This window comes from Amphibalanus amphitrite, unplaced genomic scaffold (assembly GCF_019059575.1).
Source record: "Amphibalanus amphitrite isolate SeventyFive unplaced genomic scaffold, NRLGWU_Aamphi_draft 000617F_arrow, whole genome shotgun sequence".
Lineage (NCBI taxonomy): Eukaryota > Metazoa > Arthropoda > Thecostraca > Balanomorpha > Balanidae > Amphibalanus > Amphibalanus amphitrite.
The window spans coordinates 156,653-174,563 of record NW_024882111.1 but is presented as its reverse complement, the minus strand read 5'-3'; the positions used below and the strand labels follow the sequence as shown (position 1 = coordinate 174,563).

Below are 17,911 nucleotides of genomic sequence, written 5' to 3'. Positions count from 1 at the left end.
GGAAATTTTCACGGTCACCCAAGGGACCCAAGGCCAGAGTATATAGATCACGATCACCCCCAATGCCTTGCCCAAGGCGTTCACCATTCACCAATCTTTCACCAATTACCAATCTTTCACCACAGCGCAACCACAGCGCGAAATCGCCGATTCTGATATACAGAGACATCTGGTGAGCTAGTTTGTGAAGCTTTAGTACGATTTGTCGCTAGTGTTCTCTGCGCCAGTTACGTCTATTCGGTTGCGACTGCGTCAGATTCGGTGATAACACCGGCGTCGTGTGTTTGTTTACCAAGTTGAGTTTGTTGTTGTGCCCTCACGGTGAGTTAAAAACGTTCGAAAATGATTGTTTTACTTGCTGGATAAATTGCGAATCGCATTGTATGGTTAGTAACCGAATTTCGTTTTAAGATTCGTTGTAGAACGTTTCTTGGTAAACATGTCATTTTTCGGTGTTGCCCGTCGGAACCTATTTGAATAGATAATTAACTGTCATAAATAGTGATAGGCTAGGCAATAGGCATTGATCTGATCATTATTGTATACATTTGGTGACTTAGTCAACTTAAGACACAGTTGAGGCCGGGACGCCTAACCGTAACAGCCTTTTCCTCGGTCCGCCTGTTATCATGTTCAAGACTCTCCAGGCAGGTATAATTGTTTTGAAGACATTTAACTTAGTTTTTATTTTCAGCATTTGGTGACCTGCCAAGATGTCAGCAAACCCAGAAAAAGACCAGAGTGATGCTGCAAAGGGCTCAACAGAAACTTCAGAATCTGAGGCCAGCAATGTGATTCAAGCTAAGGATGCTGAAGCTGCACCAGACGCTGCTGCTACCACCACTGCCGAGGAGGCTGCCCTTGCCGCAGATGCCTCTGCTCCTGCTGTAGATGAGCCAGCTGCTGAGCCAGCTGCTGAGCCTGCCAGCGAGCCTGCACCTGAGCAGGCTGCTCCTCCACCTGAACCGCCAGCAGAGACTGAGGCGGCCAACAGCAAGAAGGCTCCTGCTGAGGAGGTACCCGTACCTGCCGCAGCAGCTGCTGAACAAGAAGCCACACATGAGGTGGAAGCAGAGGCGGAGCCGGCCACCGCCACTCTGACCGGGGAAACGACGGCAGAGGACACACCGGCAGAGGCAGCCGCCATGACTGATGCCGCCGCCTCTGGCGCTGGGGGCGAGAAGCCGCGCGCCACCCGCTCCCGGAACCCGGCCTTTGCCGCCAAGCAGAAGAACTTCATCAAGGATTACAAGCGCAGCGTGGGCGGCGCGCCGGCCGCCGGCGAGAAGCGAGGAAGTGGCGGCAGCGGCGACGAAGCCAAGAAAAGACGCAAGTCGGAGGAGGAGGCGTCCGGCCCGCTGGCGGTCAGTGGCTAGTCGGGGGGGGGGGGAGAAGGGCTGGAAAAGAGGGCGCTGACTGCTTACACACGGCTGTTAGGGTTGCGGACAAAAGTACGCATGGCAAAAGTACGAATGGAAAATTTACGTCAGCAAAGAGTACGTTGGACAAAAGTGGGTATTGATCATGTGGGTTAGTTACAAAGACAAAGTATGCTGGAACAAAAGGATGGGTTAAATTAGTGGTAAGGCTGAGCTAGGCTGGACTGGGTTGGGTTTGGTTATGTTAGCTAGGTTTGGATAGATTGGGTCAGGCCAGGTTAGTTTGTTTTTAGCGATGCATACTTTTGTTTTTGCGAACTTTATCGCCTACGCTTTTAAGCTTACGAATATTTGCGCACGTACTTTTGTCCTACGTGATTTTGCGATACGTACTTTTGTTCGCGAATGCCATTGGCGGGCGAGGAAGTGCGAATTATTAACGTCACCCTATCATTTTAGGTAAACCAGTCACCTGTTACTTATATACTTGCATTCATTAAAAAGTCGTATTTTCCGTTTATCATTCTTTCTTAGCTGTAGAGAAAGGCAAGATCATTGAACTCTGGTTGGAGGAATATCGTGAGCTTGTCAATCACAGATATTTAAATTGTCTGCAACTAATGCAATGCACGACCTCATACACACTACTCATAGCTGCTCGTATGTGACATTCGCTAACTCCCCGGCTCCTCCGGTTTGGCAGAGCGGCGCATCGCTGAACGACAACTGCTGCTGGGTGTGCCACCGCGAGGGTAAGGTGGTCTGCTGCGAGACGTGTCCGCGCGTGTTCCACCTCAAGTGCGCGCAGCTGTCGGCCGACCCGCCCGGCGACTGGGTGTGCGTCGAGTGCCGGCGCGTGGTGCAGGCAGAGACGGTGGACAACCTCAGTCCGGCCATGAAGATGCTCACCCACGAGCAGTTCACGCTGCTGCTGAAGCACGCCATCGGCCGGCTCAAGGGGCTGCCTGGGGTGAGTTAGTGACGACGGGGATCGGGGATGTGACCGGGTCGGGGAGGGAAGGAACTACTGGGCAGGTCGCGGTAGGAGGTCGGTGGTTGGTGATAGGCTCATCACATTATTCCGTGATGCACGTGACATTTCACCTACCTAATGATTTGAGGGTTGACTGGTCGATATTTGATTGACATACATTTAGCAATTATGCGCAATGACGCGCATCATTATCAGAGTAACTTATCTGGATGGATGGACAAGTGTTCCATTACGTCTCGATGAGTTCTACGTGGCAGTCGTTTCAGCTCATAACCTCACCTCCCTAACATACCTCGTCTCCTCCCGACCACAGGCGGAGCCGTTCATCACCCCGGTGGACGAGGAGAAGTTCCCCAACTACAGCGAGTTCGTGGCCTGTCCGATGGACCTGAACACGATGGAGGAGAACATCCAGCGCGGCCAGTACGGCTCCACCGAGGCATTCATTGCCGACTGCAAGTGGATTTTGCACAACTGCATCCTCTTCAACGGACGTAAGGCACCGCTCGACGCTGGGTTTGAGAGGGGAGGAGGAGAGTGGAGGGTCTGAAGGGGGAGGGGGGGAGACGTCTGTGAAAGTATCGTGGGAGGGGCTGTTGTATCTCAAGGGAAATGCTTGAGTGTTGTTGGGTGACTGCCCGTAGTTTTTAGTTTTGAACAGGTAGTCGTATATGTAGTTACTACGAGCATGTCAAACATATATCTGATCGTGAGCTTACGAACTAGTAGACGGTGTAGGTGTGCCTGTCCGTGAGCCTGAATACTTTTTCAATAACGTGGTCCTAAGACTACGTCGAGGTTTACGTTATTAATTCCGTTTTCAGAGACGAGTAAGCTGACGGCGCTGGCCAAGTCGCTGCTGCGCATGTGCAAGTGGGAGATGGAGGAGATCGAGACGTGCCCCGACTGCTACAGCAACGCCTACCTCAGCGAGGACTGGTTCACGCTCGCCTGCGTGAGTTGATCGCCGTTATGACGAGGGCTCGCGCAGTGTCGTGTGGACCATTTAATCTGTATGACCATTAACCATCCGGTGGTCGGATAATGTCATGCTGTGTCCTGCCTTTAACGGGCATTAACGCCTAACGCATCTTAGATGTCAGCTTTCACCAATTTTCACCGGGTTATTTTCGCGGAGTCCTGCCACTGACACGGCTATTTACTACACAAAATGAGAAGCTATGTGTCGGTGGATAGAGCAGCTTTATTGTATCCATTGACCATTCAATGTGCACTTTGTGCCTGAGGAATGCTTATCTGAACATTCCTGTCGGAACATTCGTCGACAGAGTCGTTGACATGCTCTCCCATTCGATTTGGCAGCCCCACCCGCACATGCTGATCTGGGCGCGCCTGAAGGGATTCCCTTACTGGCCGGCCAAGGCGGTCAAATCGCGCGACGGGAACGTCGACTGCCGCTTCTTCGGCCGGCACGATAGGTGAGAAGGAGGGATGAACGCCGGCCAGGGAGTCGGCTCCTGTTACCTGCTCTCTGACTACATTGATCCACATAATACATGAGACTCATGAGAAAGAAGCAGCTGGGAAGATTAGTGGGAGGCTCAAATAAATGCGTGAAATGTGTGAGAAGTGTAATTCAGCTGAAAATTGAAATACATAAATGACGTGGTGTTGTGCGATGTTCAGCCTAATTGGTGTGTCCCAAGATGTGACTAAAGCCTGAAACAGACTCTTTCCGCAGTCAGGAAATCGCATGCGAGAGCCTATTCAAATACATGGAAGCACGCTCGCATCAATCGCACGCACCTCCCGCAAGCGATTGATGCGAGAAGAATTACAATGTATTTGAATAGGCTCTCGCATACGCTTTCCTGAACGCGGAAAGAGTCTGTTTCAGCCTTTACGGTAGCTGATGGCTCAATTTGACGGCTCAGTATCTTTGTAAACTAGGCCGTGTGGTAGGTATGCCAGCAGTTTCGGTCTGTCGCTGATGCCTGGTGTAGTGACTGACGTCTGTCTGCACACTGCAGGGCCTGGGTTCCCATCAAGGAGTGCTACTTGTTCTCCAAGGACCCTCCGTCGCCGCCCAAGAACCGCAGCAAGAGCCTGGACGCCTGCATCGAGGTCAGTGATTCCTAACAGGGCCGAACTGAGGAGCCACTAGCCAGTCGATTCGTCTCCGTATCGCTATGGTTTGGGCAGAATATATCTTGGGTTTAGGTTTGGTACATCTCTGCATGCGCTGAAAACAATTTACGTCACATATGATATAGGTGTCTTAACGTTAGTAGGCAACATTTATACATCGTGTGAACTGCGATTATTTTTGCTTTGATGTGGAAAACGTCCATGGTCAGTGATACGTGGCCGTTTTATCCGTTGTATTCTCCGCTGCCGATCCTCCGACCGCTCCCCTCATACTGCTCAAAATGGAATCCGTCACTAGTCGATTGGCCACATATTACTCACTATCCGTCGTACTGTCGGTTATCCATCCGTCCCTACCGTCCATTACGGCGCTCGGTCGGCCCCGCCCGCAGGAGCTGGAGGAGCACATCCACAACCTCGAGGAGAAGTTCGGAAAGTTCGTGCACGCCAAGCCGCGCACCGTCTACGACCCGCGCAAAATCACCGAGCACATCAAGCAGATGCTGCCCAACTACGAGTGCAACATCGTGCGGCCCGACCAGGGTGAGGGCGCACGCTGGGTGGTGCCGGTAACGGCGGAGGTGGGATGAGTGCCTTAGTGGAGTTGGGGTAAGGGCGGTGGAGCTGCCTGCCGGTCATTCATATTGTCTGTTGATCCGGAGAGTGGGAGTGGCTAAACGGCACTACCTGCCAAACCATTTGGTTCGAGTCCCCTCGGACGGCGGTAGTCGTTTGAAGAGTAAGCTGACACATGCTTTCAAATCATAATAGGCAAGGGCTCAACGATCATATGATAAAATTCAAAATGCCCACCTCACGTTACTCTAGGTAATATTTGCCCTTTAAACAAATAGTCTGAATGCTTTGGTCACCAGAAATTGTTTACATTACCGACAGGCGTTCTGTCCGCGTTTCTGGCCTTGTGACACGTCTAGTCCTTGGGACTGATTCCACTTCCTTTTGCCGCTGCCTGACGAACAAACCACCCGTCCCTCCAGCAGAGGTGGCGAAGCGGAAGCGGGGTGGCAGTGATCTGCAGCTGGACAAGCTGGAGAAGCTGCGCCAGCAGAAGAAGGCCCGCCGCTCTGGGCCGCCGGCGGGCGCTGCTGCGGCGGGGAAGGCCGGCGGGGACCGGGCCGGGCCGGGCGCGCCGGGCGGGCCGCCCGAGCTGCAGGCCGAGGGCGACGAGGAGATGGAACAGGGGGAGGAGGAGGGGATGGAGGAGAACATGGAGGAGATGATGGAGGAGGTGGAGGAGGACGAGCCCATGGACGAGGCCGCGCCCACGCCCACGCCCAAGGCCGCCAAACCGGCCCGCAAGTCGCAGGGCAAGACACCGGCCGCCGCCCCGGCGGCTGCTGCCTCTCCTGCCCCCAAGCCGGCCGCGGCGACTCCTGCCAAGGCGGCCGCCGGTACCTCTGCTAAGGCGGCTGCTCCTGCCAAGGGCACCGCCTCGGCCACTCCGGCTGCCAAGGCGGCTGCCAGTCCGGCTCCTGCGCCCGCCAAGGCGGCGGCTGCCCAGCCGGCCACGCCGGCCACCCCGGCGGCTGGCTCAAAGCCGGCGGCCAAGGCTGACACCCAGCCGGCGGCCGGCGCCAAGGCCGCTCAGAAGGCGGCCCCTGCCGCCGCCGTTGCCACTCCAGTGAAGGCAGTGGCGTCTCCGGCGGTGGGCACTGGTCAGCGGCTGGTCAAGGTCAACCCGACCGGCCCCCCGCCCGGCGGCCTGACTCGGCCGGCCATCCTGCGTGCCCCGCAGTCGCGGGCCCGGGCCAGCCCGGTGCCGGTCCGCACCAACGGAGTAGACGTGGTGAGTGGGGCAACACCGATCGGCACCGATACAGAGGATAGGCGGGCTGATATCCAATCCTAAAGCCTAAATCCTGCCTAAAGCCTAAGTCTTTAAGCTCTAAAGCGCCATAAAGCTCAGTTTACTCATCACTTGCAGATAAGGAGACTAGGGTTTGGCGGTGGGGGAGGAGGCAGTTCCTGGCAAGCATCCATCTCTAGAGAGCGTTGTTTTATATCCAGCTGACTTGATAGCGTTGATGATTGATGCATTTAGGGCGTCCTTACAGCCCCAAATATAACCATAATCACACCTAGCTTCGGTTAGGCCTTCCGTAGTATCAAATGCGACATTCAGTTTTAACTTATATTGAGTGTTCTGTACGGCTGCTCCCGGCGCTGTCATAACCGTTTTCCTCCGTCCGGCCAGGCCATGTCGCCGGCGGCGGCTGTGCGACAGCAGCAGCTGGCGCAGCAGTCGCCGCAGCAGCGGCAGCAGCGCGGCAGCCCGGCCACCCCTCAGGGCCGCTCGGCGGTCTCCCAGTCGCAGGGGCGGACCCAGTCGCAGGGACGCTCGGTGACCATCCAGACGCCGGCACGCTCTGTCGCCACCAGCCTGTCGCAGGAGGCCGGATTCATCGTGTACACGCCGTCCCGCATCGGCCCGATGATGATTGTGCCCAACAGCGGCGGTGCCGTGTCGAACGGCCCGTCGGCCGCCGGGCCGGCCGAGGGCGCCACGGCTGCCCAGGCGCCGGCGCCGCCCACCCACACGGGAGCCGTCGGAGAGCAGCTGCGCACTCAGGCTAACGACGTGAGTGGGGCTGGACACGGGGCTGCTGATGGGCGCTGGTGGGATGCGGTCGGCAACGGCAGCATTGGTTATTGATTGGGGGGGAGGGGGGATATGCATTGTATAGTGAATGATCATTTCAGAAGTAACTTATTTATTTTTCGATAGATGTGAATACGCCATAAGGCATAATTGGGCAAAATATGCTGGGTGAAGGAATACTAGATTAGGCAGCCGTTTTTGGGTGTCAGGGGTCCCAAAAGTTGCCAGTTTTGGTGGGGAATGACATCCAAATGAAAACAATTTTCCATTCTCACCTATTTTCCAGAGCGATTTTCACACTCAATTTTACCAATGAGAAGCATCTGCGTGTATATTTGTTAACTAGCGTTTAAGTTAAAACTACCTCTATATTTCCTTCACTTGTTTTATAAAGCAGTCCCACATCATCGAAGATTCACATTTAAATTGGCTAGGTATTCTTGTTTTCCGCTCTTTTTCGTGCCTCTCTGACTCGCAATTTTTCTCTCTCTTATTATTGGAAACTCTTATTATTGGAAATTGGAAACTCTCTTATTATTGGAAACATATTCAAAAACTCGATGGACACTGGACATGTCCCTCGTCTATGGAAAATGGCATACGTCACAGCAGTCCATAAGAAGGGATCAAGAACTGAAGCCCAAAACTACCGCCCAATTAGTTTAACCTGCATATGCAGTAAAGTGATGGAAAGAATCGTCAATGAACAAATAATGAGTCATATTTTGCAGAACGACATTTTGAACCCACGCCAACACGGATTTGTTTCCGGAAGGTCGTGTTTAACAAACCTCCTCTCCACTTTGGAAGACTGCAGCCGCAGCCTTGATGAAAAGGTACCTACAGACATTGTCTATCTAGACTTTGCAAAAGCTTTTGACACCGTACCACATGCAAGACTTTGTCATAAATTATACCGATCAGGGATTGGCGGTCAGCTGCTTAACTGGCTTGAAGACTTCCTCTACGATAGGAAACGAGAGTTGTAGTCAACGGAGCCCACTCAAGCTGGGCAAAGGTAGCAAGTGGCGTCCCACAGGGCTCAGTGATCGGTCCCACACTGTTCCTTCTGTTTATTAATGACATGCCGGATCAAATAGTTAGCCAGGTGCAAATTTTTGCTGATGATAGTAAAATCTACCGACACATCAAGTCACATGAAGATGTGGAGCGCTTACAAGGGGATCTCCAAGAGATTGAGCACTGGTCTCGTCAATGGAAACTATGCTGCAATGCTTCTAAGTGCCAGACCCTTCGAATCGGCACCAAACAAATGATGTCCGACAGACCAGTCTACATGCTCGGTGGTACTAAGCTGGAGAACACCAACGAACAAAGACCTGGGTGTTATTGTTGACTCCTCGCTCGAGTTCAACAAAATATCAACAAATGCACCCAACGAGCATATGCCAGTTGGGGCATGGTAAGGAGAACCTTTGAAAAGCTGAGGCCGGCAATGTTTAATCTCACATACAAAACATTCGCCCTCACATTGAATTCTGTCCCCAAGTGTGGTCTCCATATAAGAAATATAATATCAAGAAGATTGAAACAGTTCAAAGAGCAGCTACAAGAAGAGTTGTGGGACTGCAAGGGTTAAATTATCCAGAGCGGCTGAGACAGCTTAAGCTTACCACCCTAGAGAGAGAAGAGAACGGGGAGACTTACTTGAGACCCACAAAATCCTCCATCAGCTCCACGAGTGTGACCTCACCCAATTATTTAACGTTAGAAACCGAACAGAGCGAGATTACCTCAAACTGTACAAGCCCCACCACCGGACGTTGAAGAGAGGAAGATTTTTCTCACAAAGAGTTATAAATAAATGGAATTTGTTAAAGGAAATAGTTCACTTTTTAACATGGGTTTTGAACTGGAATAGCAGTTCCGTAGCTTGGGCTGAGACGAGCATAAATCAGGAGCTTTTACAGCCCAACGATCACCCTAGGCAAAGATATTCTATTTCTCGTCCCGAAAAAGGTGTCTTGCGTTGAGGATGTGTGCCTTGCATATATTTCCATCCAGTATGAAAAGAGCATGGGTCCCGAAAATTCTTCAGAAAGTAGAGAAATTATCTACGAGAACTCTAGAGAAATTCTCGTACTGATCAATTAGGACATTCAGGGGAACATTATCAGATCGAGCAGATCGCCCAAATGCCGGTGGCTGCGATAATTTCTCTGTTTCTGAAGAATTTTCGGGACCCATGCTCTTTTCATACTGGATCGCGTGTGCCTTACAGAAACTGAAAAGTTTTTCCTATATCAAAATATAGAAAATAATCTTTTGTTATAAAAAGGTTTTATTTTCTTTGCTGATTATTTTGAACATAAAAAATCATAAATCCGTTGCAAAAAAATAATTTCGTGAAAGTGAACTATTTCCTTTAAGCTCTCACACCAAGATGGCAAAAACATCTAACCAATTTAAGTCAAGATACGACAAACATCGGGCAGACAGACAAGACTGACCGAAGAGAAATCAAACTGATATAGAAAAACGCGTGATTCAAAAAAAATGGGCTACAACATAGACCTCGACGTCTTCTTCCAGAGCCCAAACAACCTTGATTCTTCTTGATTCTTGGAGTTCTTGAAGTGTGCAGACGTGTTGTTGCTGTGCTCTAGAAAACTTGGATTTTAGCCGATAATAGCTTGTTTTCATTAATGTATTATATATTAGCATGTTCCTAATTTAACGTAGATGCTATGGAACATACTTTTGTGTCATATAAGTATAAGATGAGTCTTTATTCTTACATCTAAAAGTTGATTTTTTCTAGTCTTTGTTTAAAAAAAAAAACTCAGTAAAAGTAGGGCAAAGTGCCCTTGATTTTCGTAGGAAGGCTCGTGCAGCTAAATAGAGTAGTTGTTCGTTTTCAAGATACCATTAGCTGAATTATGAACGACTCTGTTGGCGAAGATTCTGAGACATCCTCACTCATTGAAGGATTTGATCCATTCTTTGAAGAGTGGGTTGTAGCGAACAAGCGTAAGAGGAACAGAAAGGGCAAAAAAGCCGGTGCCTTGCCCTCTAGTAAAAGCGTGCCAAAGGTCACGGGCAATGTTATTTGTAATGGATCCGAGGGTAAGCCTTGCGGAAAATCGGTTTCGAACGACGTTTTTGGTTCAATCAGATGCCAAATATGCATGACCTGGTACCATCCAGCTTGCCAGGGCCTGGAGGAGGAGGCGTACAAAGCGATTACTCGATTTGGTCTCCTTTGGCTGTGCGAGGAATGTGAAGATCACGTGCAGGATTTCCGCAATCTTGTGCAGGGAAAAGTGTCAATTGAAAAGAAGATGGATGCGCAATTCTCGAGTGTAGAGAGCCAGATGAAGGAAATGCACCAGGCTATTCTGGAAAACACTGCTATCCTAAAACAACAAGAAAAAGCCGCAGGTGATCGAATGAAGCTGATTGAAGGATGCATAAGCGAGAAAAAGTCACAGGAAAGTACCTATGCCGAAATAGTGAGAGGTTCGTGCTCCGAAGTTATTAGTGAAGTGTCCGCTAAGCTGTCAGCCTTGCCACTCTCTGCCACACCTCCAAACGACGTCCCAAGTATAGCCAAAGTCGTTGACGATTTTTTCGACAAAGACAAGCGAAAAAAGAACATCATCCTGCACAACCTCCCGGAGCCGAGGGCTGGAACTTTGGAGCAGAGGTCCCAGGAAGACATCAACCAATTTTTAGATGGTCAAGGAAACCTTTCGACTACGAGTTAGCGTGGCCAGATCCTTTCGGGTCGGCAAGGCTAACCCTGACAAACCCAGACTGCTCGTGGTAACGCTGGAGAACGAGGACATAAAGCACGAACTGCTGAAAATGGCCCCGCAGCTCCGCCATTCAGTGCGATGGGGAAACATATACCTCTCCCCCGACCAAACTAAGGTGGAGCGCGAGGCTTCTAGGAAGTTGAGAGATGAGCTCCGCTCTCGCAGGGCAGCCGGTGAACAAAGCCTTGTAATCCGCAACGGGAGAATCATTTCCAATGACAGGCCAGTTTCACATGCCCAAGCCGGTCGGAGGTTCGATAGTGCAAGGGACAGTGCCAGATCCATTACCTTGCCAGTCGTCCGGTCGTCGGCTGCAACCCATGACTTGGTTCCAGCTGATGCATCAGCACGTAACGATACCTCCCGTGTGTTATCTTTGTATGTTACGGTGTCTGATGGCTGTCCTCCAGAACCTCAGCAAGCGTGACTGCCCGTGAAGAATGCCTCTGAGGGCACTCGGTGCCTACGTATTTGGTACACAAATGCGGACCAATTGTTGAACAAGAGGGATGATTTGTGCATGACTATTTGTGGTGAAGATCCCGATATCATTTTCATCACTGAAGCGCTACCAAAGGTGCGGATGTCGTCAGTGCCCCTTGTCTTGTTCTCTGTGCCTGGTTATGAAGTGCACACCAACTTTGATGATACCAATTACCTTGGCATTCGAGGCATATGCATCTATATTCATCATCGACTGAAAGTTTCCAACGTACATTTTCCAGATTCAAGATTTAAAGAGCAACTTTGGGTACAATTGTGCTTGGAAAACAATGACGTGCTACTTGCCGGATGCATTTATCGCAGCCCCTCAGGCGACCCCCATCGAAGTGTTGATGATTTGTCTTGCTTACTCCAAAATGCGATTTCTCTCAAGCACACTCACCTGCTCATTGTTGGGGATTTTAACATTCCTCAGATTGACTGGGAAAACAACTTTTGCAGCGCATCTGAAGCACATTTTGCCAACAAGTTTTTGTCTGCCGTTCAGGATGCATTCCTGTTCCAGCATGTCACCAAGCCTACCAGATTTAGAGAGGGTTGTAGGCCTAGTATACTGGATTTGGTGTTTACAAATGATGAGAATATGATAACAAAGATCAAATATTGTCCTGGATTAGGAAGGAGTGATCATGTGCTACTGAAATGCGATATTGCCTGTTACAACAACAAAATGTTCTTCTGCCGGCTTGAAATGGAATTTTCACCGCGCTGACTTCACGGCCTTGCGTGTAAAACTACATGCAGTTGACTGGAGCTGTTTGTCAACCATGAGTGTAGACGCGGGTTACAAGTGGTTTAGGAGCAAACTTGAATCGCTGATGAGTGAGTGCATACCCAAAGCAAGAAACGTCAAGTCTAAAAAGAACGTTTACATGAATAGCCGTTCACTAAACCTCAAGAAGAAGAAGAAGGTACTGTGGTCAGTGTACATGAGAACGCAAGACCCCATCGACTATAGCAGATATAAGATTTGCAGAAATAAGCTTAGGCATTGACTCGCCAGTTAAGGAAAGATTTTGAAGCTAAGATATCAGCAAACATGAAAGAAAACCCGAAGGCTTTTTGGAAATATGTGAACAGCCGCCGTAAAGTTAAATCAAGTATTGGTGATCTAAGAAACGACCAGGGCCTTGTTAGCGAGGAAAAAGAGAAGGCCTCGCTCCTGAATGACGTCTTCTCAGGCGCATTCACTATTGAAAAAACGGATGTCGTGCCACAACTACAGCAACCGTTACACAGGGCCGCCGCTGATCGATATACCAGTCAACCTTTTCACAGTGAGGCAAAAGCTTAAAGCACTGAACCCCAATAGTGCCCCAGGAGCTGATGACATTCACCCCCGCGTTTTAAGGGAATTGAGTGGTCCTCTCTCCCTTCCCTTGACCTTACTGTTCCGAAAATCGCTTGAAACTGGGTCTATTCCTGCAGACTGGAAGCACGGTAAAGTCATACCAATCTTTAAGAAGGTGAAAAGGAAGACCCAAGAAACTATAGACCTGTCAGCCTCACATCTGTTCCCTGTAAGATTCTCGAGTCGCTCATTCGTGATTGTTTAATGGACCATTTGCTGTCAAATGACCTGCTGTCCAAGGACCAACATGGCTTCCGCCCGAAGCGATCTTGTGATACGCAACTGCTTGACTCTATAGACTCATGGAGCCGCCTGTTGGAGGGCAAGACGGAGGTCGAAGTGATTTACCTTGACTTCCGAAAGGCGTTCGACTCCGTCCCACACAAGAGACTGATAGGCAAGCTGCGCTGTTATGGTATTGGTGACCGAGTGTTGTCTTGGATTGAATCATTCCTGGAAGACAGAATGCAGCAAGTGTCCCTATATGGAAACCTGTCAGATTTGGTCCCTGTGCGCAGTGGTGTGCCCCAAGGCTCAGTGTTGGGCCCATTGCTCTTCTTGCTCTATGTCAATGACTTGCCAGATGCTGTCACTTCAAATGTGCGAATGTTCGCAGATGACACAAAGCTGTTCTCAGGCATCTCTCTGAACATGATGTGCGGACGTTGCAGGCAGACCTGAACGCCCTCGTGGAATGGTCTAGAACTTGGCAGCTGCCATTTAACGAGAATAAGTGTAAAGTGCTTCATGTTGGTGCAGCCAAGGACCACCACTCATTTCAAATGGGGTCGGACAGACTGACAAACACGTCAGTCGAGAGAGACCTGGGTGTGCAGGTCGACTCAATCTTGAAGTTTCGACAGCAAGCGTCTACGGCGGTCTTCAAAGCGTCTCAAGTTCCTGCGGTCATCCGCCGGTCCTTCGCCTTTTTAGATGAATTTACCCTGCTCTCTTCTGTTCAAATCTCTCGTGCGGCCTCACCTGGAGTTCAGCAGTCTTGTTTGGGGTCCGTTCAATAGAGCTGATCAGAAGGCAGTCGAAAGGGTTCAAAGAAGAGCCACCCGGTTAGTGGTGAGCATCGCCACCTTCCATATCCGACCTTCCATATCCTGAAAGGCTGAAGAGACTGAAGCTCCCGTCACTGTACTATCGGCGTAGACGCATGGATATGATTCACGCATACAAGATGCTGCACGGCCACGTTGATACTGATCCTTCAGAGCTTCTGGCAACGAATCCTGAAAGGCGAACTCGGGGTCACACACTTAAACTACGGAAGCCTCGTGCAACCTGCCGTGCCAGACTGAATTCATTTTCTGTGCGGTGTATTAACGATTGGAACGGGCTTCCAGCAGAAATTGTACATTCGCCCTCAGTCAACGTCTTTAAAGGGACACTCCCACCTTAACATTAGTTTTGAGTTGAGATAGCCAAATTGGTGGCCATGGCCTGCAAATACCGGTTTGGGCACTCACAACATCGACTAATGCTTTAATTCGGAGATATGGAATTTCAAACTTGCAGTTTTCGGATTCTAAGGGGCTAGTGCATTCGTATGCCCCCTTAGAATTTGTGACGTCAGCGGAGATCTAACGATTTTTAAATCTTTTACTAAACGTTTGGTAGCACGCGGTGGTATATGCTGCTTTGCGCGCAACAAATGCCGCACTTTCAAATAAAGTCGCTAGGAACAGCGGAGATCCCAAAAAGTAAACAAAGTAAAATTCTAATATCTTGAAAACCGGTGAATATTTTTCGATGAAATTTGGTAGATATTCGTTTTCGCTCTTTCTGAACCGAGCGACATCACTTTCGTGCCAATTCATTAACTTTTTTGAAGGTGGGAGGGTCCCTTTAAGAACAGGCTGGATGCACACTGGGAGTCGATCTGGTACTCCACTCCTGTAACAGACTGAGTACTAAGTGAAGTTATGGAAATCGGCGAGAACGGGCCCTACAGGACATCGTGCCTCTTGCCCCGATAACACGAAGATGAAGATGAAGATGAAGCCCTCTTTGCTGTGAGGAATATCCCCTCCGAAACCCAAGCCAAAATATAATGTTGGGACGATATCAGGGAGTGTGATCACGGGTGTGACCGATGTGTGCCTCTCGTCGTCAGGGTAACTGTGCTGTCTCTGTACTGTGACCGCCCTTTACCGCTGTCTCTGTACTGTGACCGCCCTTTACCGCTGTCTGCCGTACAGCTCTCGGAGATGATCCGCTCGTGCCTGGACCAGTCTCTGACGGACCTGGCGCAGTCGGGCGCGGCGCCGGCCGCCCTGGCCAGTCTGCGCCTCCAGCTGGAGCGACTCCAGTGGCGGCACCAGATGGAGCTCTCCGAACAGAAAAAGGTCACAGGTCAGTCAGATGGAGCTCTCCGAACAGATAAAGGTCACAGGTCAGCCAACACCAGATGGAGCTCTCCGAACGGAAAAAGGTCACAGGTCAGTCAACACCAGATGGAGCTCTCCGAACAGAAAAAGGTCACGGCCCACGGGTCAGTCAACACCAGGCGGAGCTCTCAAGGGTCACTGGTCAGTCCACACCAGGTGGAGCTCTCAAGGGTCACTGGTCAATCAGACCGGTGGCAGCCGCTATCAAACATGGAGCTGAATGTTTTGGGACCGCTTCACATGACTCACGGATGCCTATGACATTTGGCCGGTAGTCTGGACGTCCAGATCCTCAACTCTGTCTTGTCCATGATACTCAGTAACTTACCGCTGTACTCGTATGTGGGTTACCGGCACTTACCAGACATAATACTATCTCTGACACGGTCTTTGGGCTGCCTGTGCGAATTTGACAGTGCCTGTGGGACGCTGCTGCCGCTGCTGCTGCAGTTGACAGTTGGCACCTCCCCAGCTCCCCGTGACAGCTGACACCTTGCCTCTCAGTGACATCCGACACGTCCCAGTGACAGCTGAAACCCCGCCTCTCCTCCCAGTGACAGCTGACACGTCTGACACATCCTCCCCTCCCCGTCAGACACGATGCTGGCCGAGCTGCGCAACAGCATGGAGATCGAACAGAAGAAGACGGTCAACAAGCTGACGACGGCGTTCGCCTCGGAGCGCGCAGAGTGGAGCCGCCTCACTGAGCTCAAGGTGGCAGAGACCAAGAAGAAGCAGTGGTGCGCCACGTGCCGGCAAGGAGGCCATCTTCTACTGCTGCTGGAACACCTCCTACTGCGACTTCCCCTGTCAGGTACAGTCCGACGGCAACCATCCTGGTATTTGTGTAGCTTTTTTATCGATTATTAGCTATTCATTATTCAATAAGGTAGATCAGGTAATGGAGTGGCATAAAGTCGAGAGCAACAAAGGCGAATCTGAAGAGGGTTCGTTCGCACATTGTTTTGTCTAGGGTCCTGGGAAGAAAAGTGGAGCGCCCCCGGGTGGGCTCGAACCACCAACCTTTCGGTTAACAGCCGAACGCGCTAACCAATTGCGCCACGGAGGCGGGTGTTGGTTAGCAGCCTGAAGGGAGTTTGGTACGAGCGTGCTGAATTCTGTGATATTTTGCACCAATTTGGTCTATAGTGTAGTGACCGGAGTAACGTCCACTCCACACCGACACCATTCCAGATCACTATGTGAATAGTGCATCGGTGTATGCTTGTCAAATGGTGTAAACATGGATTGATAGTTTCGGAGAAACCCTTATGAGGGTTATCATCAGTCAGTTTGGACCGAATTCGTCCTTTTAGGGTGGATCGATTTTGTCCTTTGACACAATCAGCCACGTGAACTGATAGACGGTGCCGGAATCGTTGACCCTGGCCCAGTACTGCCCATTGACAATCATGTTGTGATTCATCTGCTTATAACGCCCCTCGGCTCTGGAGTTCCCGTAGGTGACCTCCAGGACATCCGTAATGCTGCCATTCCGCACCTCCTCACTCCAGAATGGGACATGTGATTCGCTGCAGCCAGGGTCGCGTTCCCATCAGGGCCGGGAAGTTCACTGTTCAGTCAAGATATATGTAGGGGCATGTTCGCTTCCTCTCGGCGTGCGGGTCAGAGCGCAGCGATGCAGTACCAGTCGTCATGCAGCCTGGTCGCACTCCTTCATTCAGGAGGGCGCCATGACGACCCTTCCAGTCGGGTCGGGCTGACTCTCGGACGGGATATCACGTTTTTTAACTGACCAATGGCGCTGTCTGTGGCCCGCAGGAGGCGCAGTGGCCCAAGCACATGCTGACGTGCGCTAACCAGCAGAGCGGGGGCGGCCAGCCGGTGGCTGTCGAGGAGGAAACTGAACAGAGCGCGGAGCAGGTGCAGGAGCCGCAGCAGCTGCAGCAGGAGCAGCAGCAGGAGCCCCAGCCGCAGCCGGTCTCCTGAGCGCGCTGACTGAGAGCTGTGGGACCGGTCCCGTCCGCGCCATCCCCGGGACAACCCGAGGAGTGCTGACGGGCGCTCTGCCGCCCACTTTCTGTTTATTCTGTGTGTACGTGCGGAAGGTGGTGAGCACGATCAGCTCTACTCGGAACGGCGAGTGGACGCCGCGTCTGAGTTTTTCTCTGTTTACCGTTCGCCGGTATGCTTGTACTGTGAAAAGTGTACTTTTCGAGGGGTTTTGGCTTGGAGGATCCCATTCGGCGGAACGGTTTTGCAAAGTGAGCTCAGAGCTGGTATGGAAGGTTAAACTTTCACCTGCTGACTTGTTCTCGAAAGCGGACATACATAACATACGTTTTTGTGTGTGCATCAGCATAACCTGAGACTCGTTTTCATCTCATAGTGCCGACATCTGCATTCCACGGCTCCCTCTCTGCCGAGCCAGCGCGGGCTGCCCCCGCTGTTCGCTTGGTAGTCGTGCGCTACATCGGTCCTGTCACATTAAAGCCGCGCCGGCCACCGTGCGCGCGTCCTTTTGGAGTTTTTACACCACCGGTCTCCGCGTCATGTGTATGAAAAGCTCGACAATACCGCTCGTTTCAACCGACCAATCATGGTTCAGTTTGATAATAAACGTCGGAGTCGGTCAGAATCTGGTTTTATTAGTCCATGGTATACAGGTTCAGCGAATTGATAAGCAAGAGTTGCGACTAACTCTCGGACGTTCAATGTCTCTCGGACGACGAAGATACTACGTCTCTACGTCGCCCGGCCAATCCCGTTCAAGGTTAGCGGGGGCTTGGCTGCGGTTATGGAACGTGATTGGCCGGAC

The 17,911-nt window shown here is 51.0% G+C and overlaps 1 protein-coding gene, 1 long non-coding RNA gene and 1 other non-coding gene across 4 annotated transcripts; 1 reads left to right on the top strand and 2 right to left on the bottom strand.

Annotated features, from left to right (window-relative positions):
• The first annotated feature begins 246 nt into the window (after nt 1-246).
• Nucleotides 247-17,731, top strand: LOC122363348 (protein kinase C-binding protein 1-like). 2 transcript variants are annotated; one of them, XM_043332518.1, is made up of 13 exons: nt 247-321; nt 695-1,364; nt 2,083-2,349; nt 2,687-2,867; nt 3,198-3,328; nt 3,697-3,812; nt 4,365-4,458; nt 4,875-5,025; nt 5,484-6,289; nt 6,698-7,081; nt 14,944-15,097; nt 15,728-15,946; nt 16,915-17,731. In XM_043332518.1, the coding sequence occupies exons 2-13, from the start codon at nt 714-716 to the stop codon at nt 16,950-16,952; spliced, it is 3,192 nt and encodes a 1,063-aa protein (XP_043188453.1). In that variant the 5' UTR covers nt 247-321; nt 695-713; the 3' UTR covers nt 16,953-17,731. The 2 variants fall into 2 exon arrangements, with proteins under 2 accessions (XP_043188453.1, XP_043188452.1); XM_043332517.1 differs by having other exon boundaries at nt 5,481-6,289.
• Nucleotides 6,621-7,597, bottom strand: LOC122363349. The gene is made up of 2 exons (XR_006253342.1): nt 7,378-7,597; nt 6,621-6,883 (listed from the first exon to the last, which is right to left on the bottom strand). It is a non-coding gene; the product is annotated as an uncharacterized LOC122363349 (long non-coding RNA).
• On the bottom strand, nt 16,128-16,201 carry Trnan-guu. The gene has a single exon. It is a non-coding gene; the product is annotated as a tRNA-Asn (tRNA).
• Nucleotides 17,732-17,911: the final 180 nt, after the last annotated feature.

Coding starts and splice junctions, on each gene's coding strand:
- LOC122363348 (XM_043332517.1), top strand. CDS start 714: ATGTCAGCAAACCCAGAAAAAGACCAGAGTGATGCTGCAAAGGGCTCA. Junction 6,290..6,697: donor GCACCAACGGAGTAGACGTG/GTGAGTGGGGCA, acceptor CCGTCCGGCCAG/GCCATGTCGCCGGCGGCGGC. Junction 15,098..15,727: donor CGAACAGAAAAAGGTCACAG/GTCAGTCAGATG, acceptor CCTCCCCGTCAG/ACACGATGCTGGCCGAGCTG.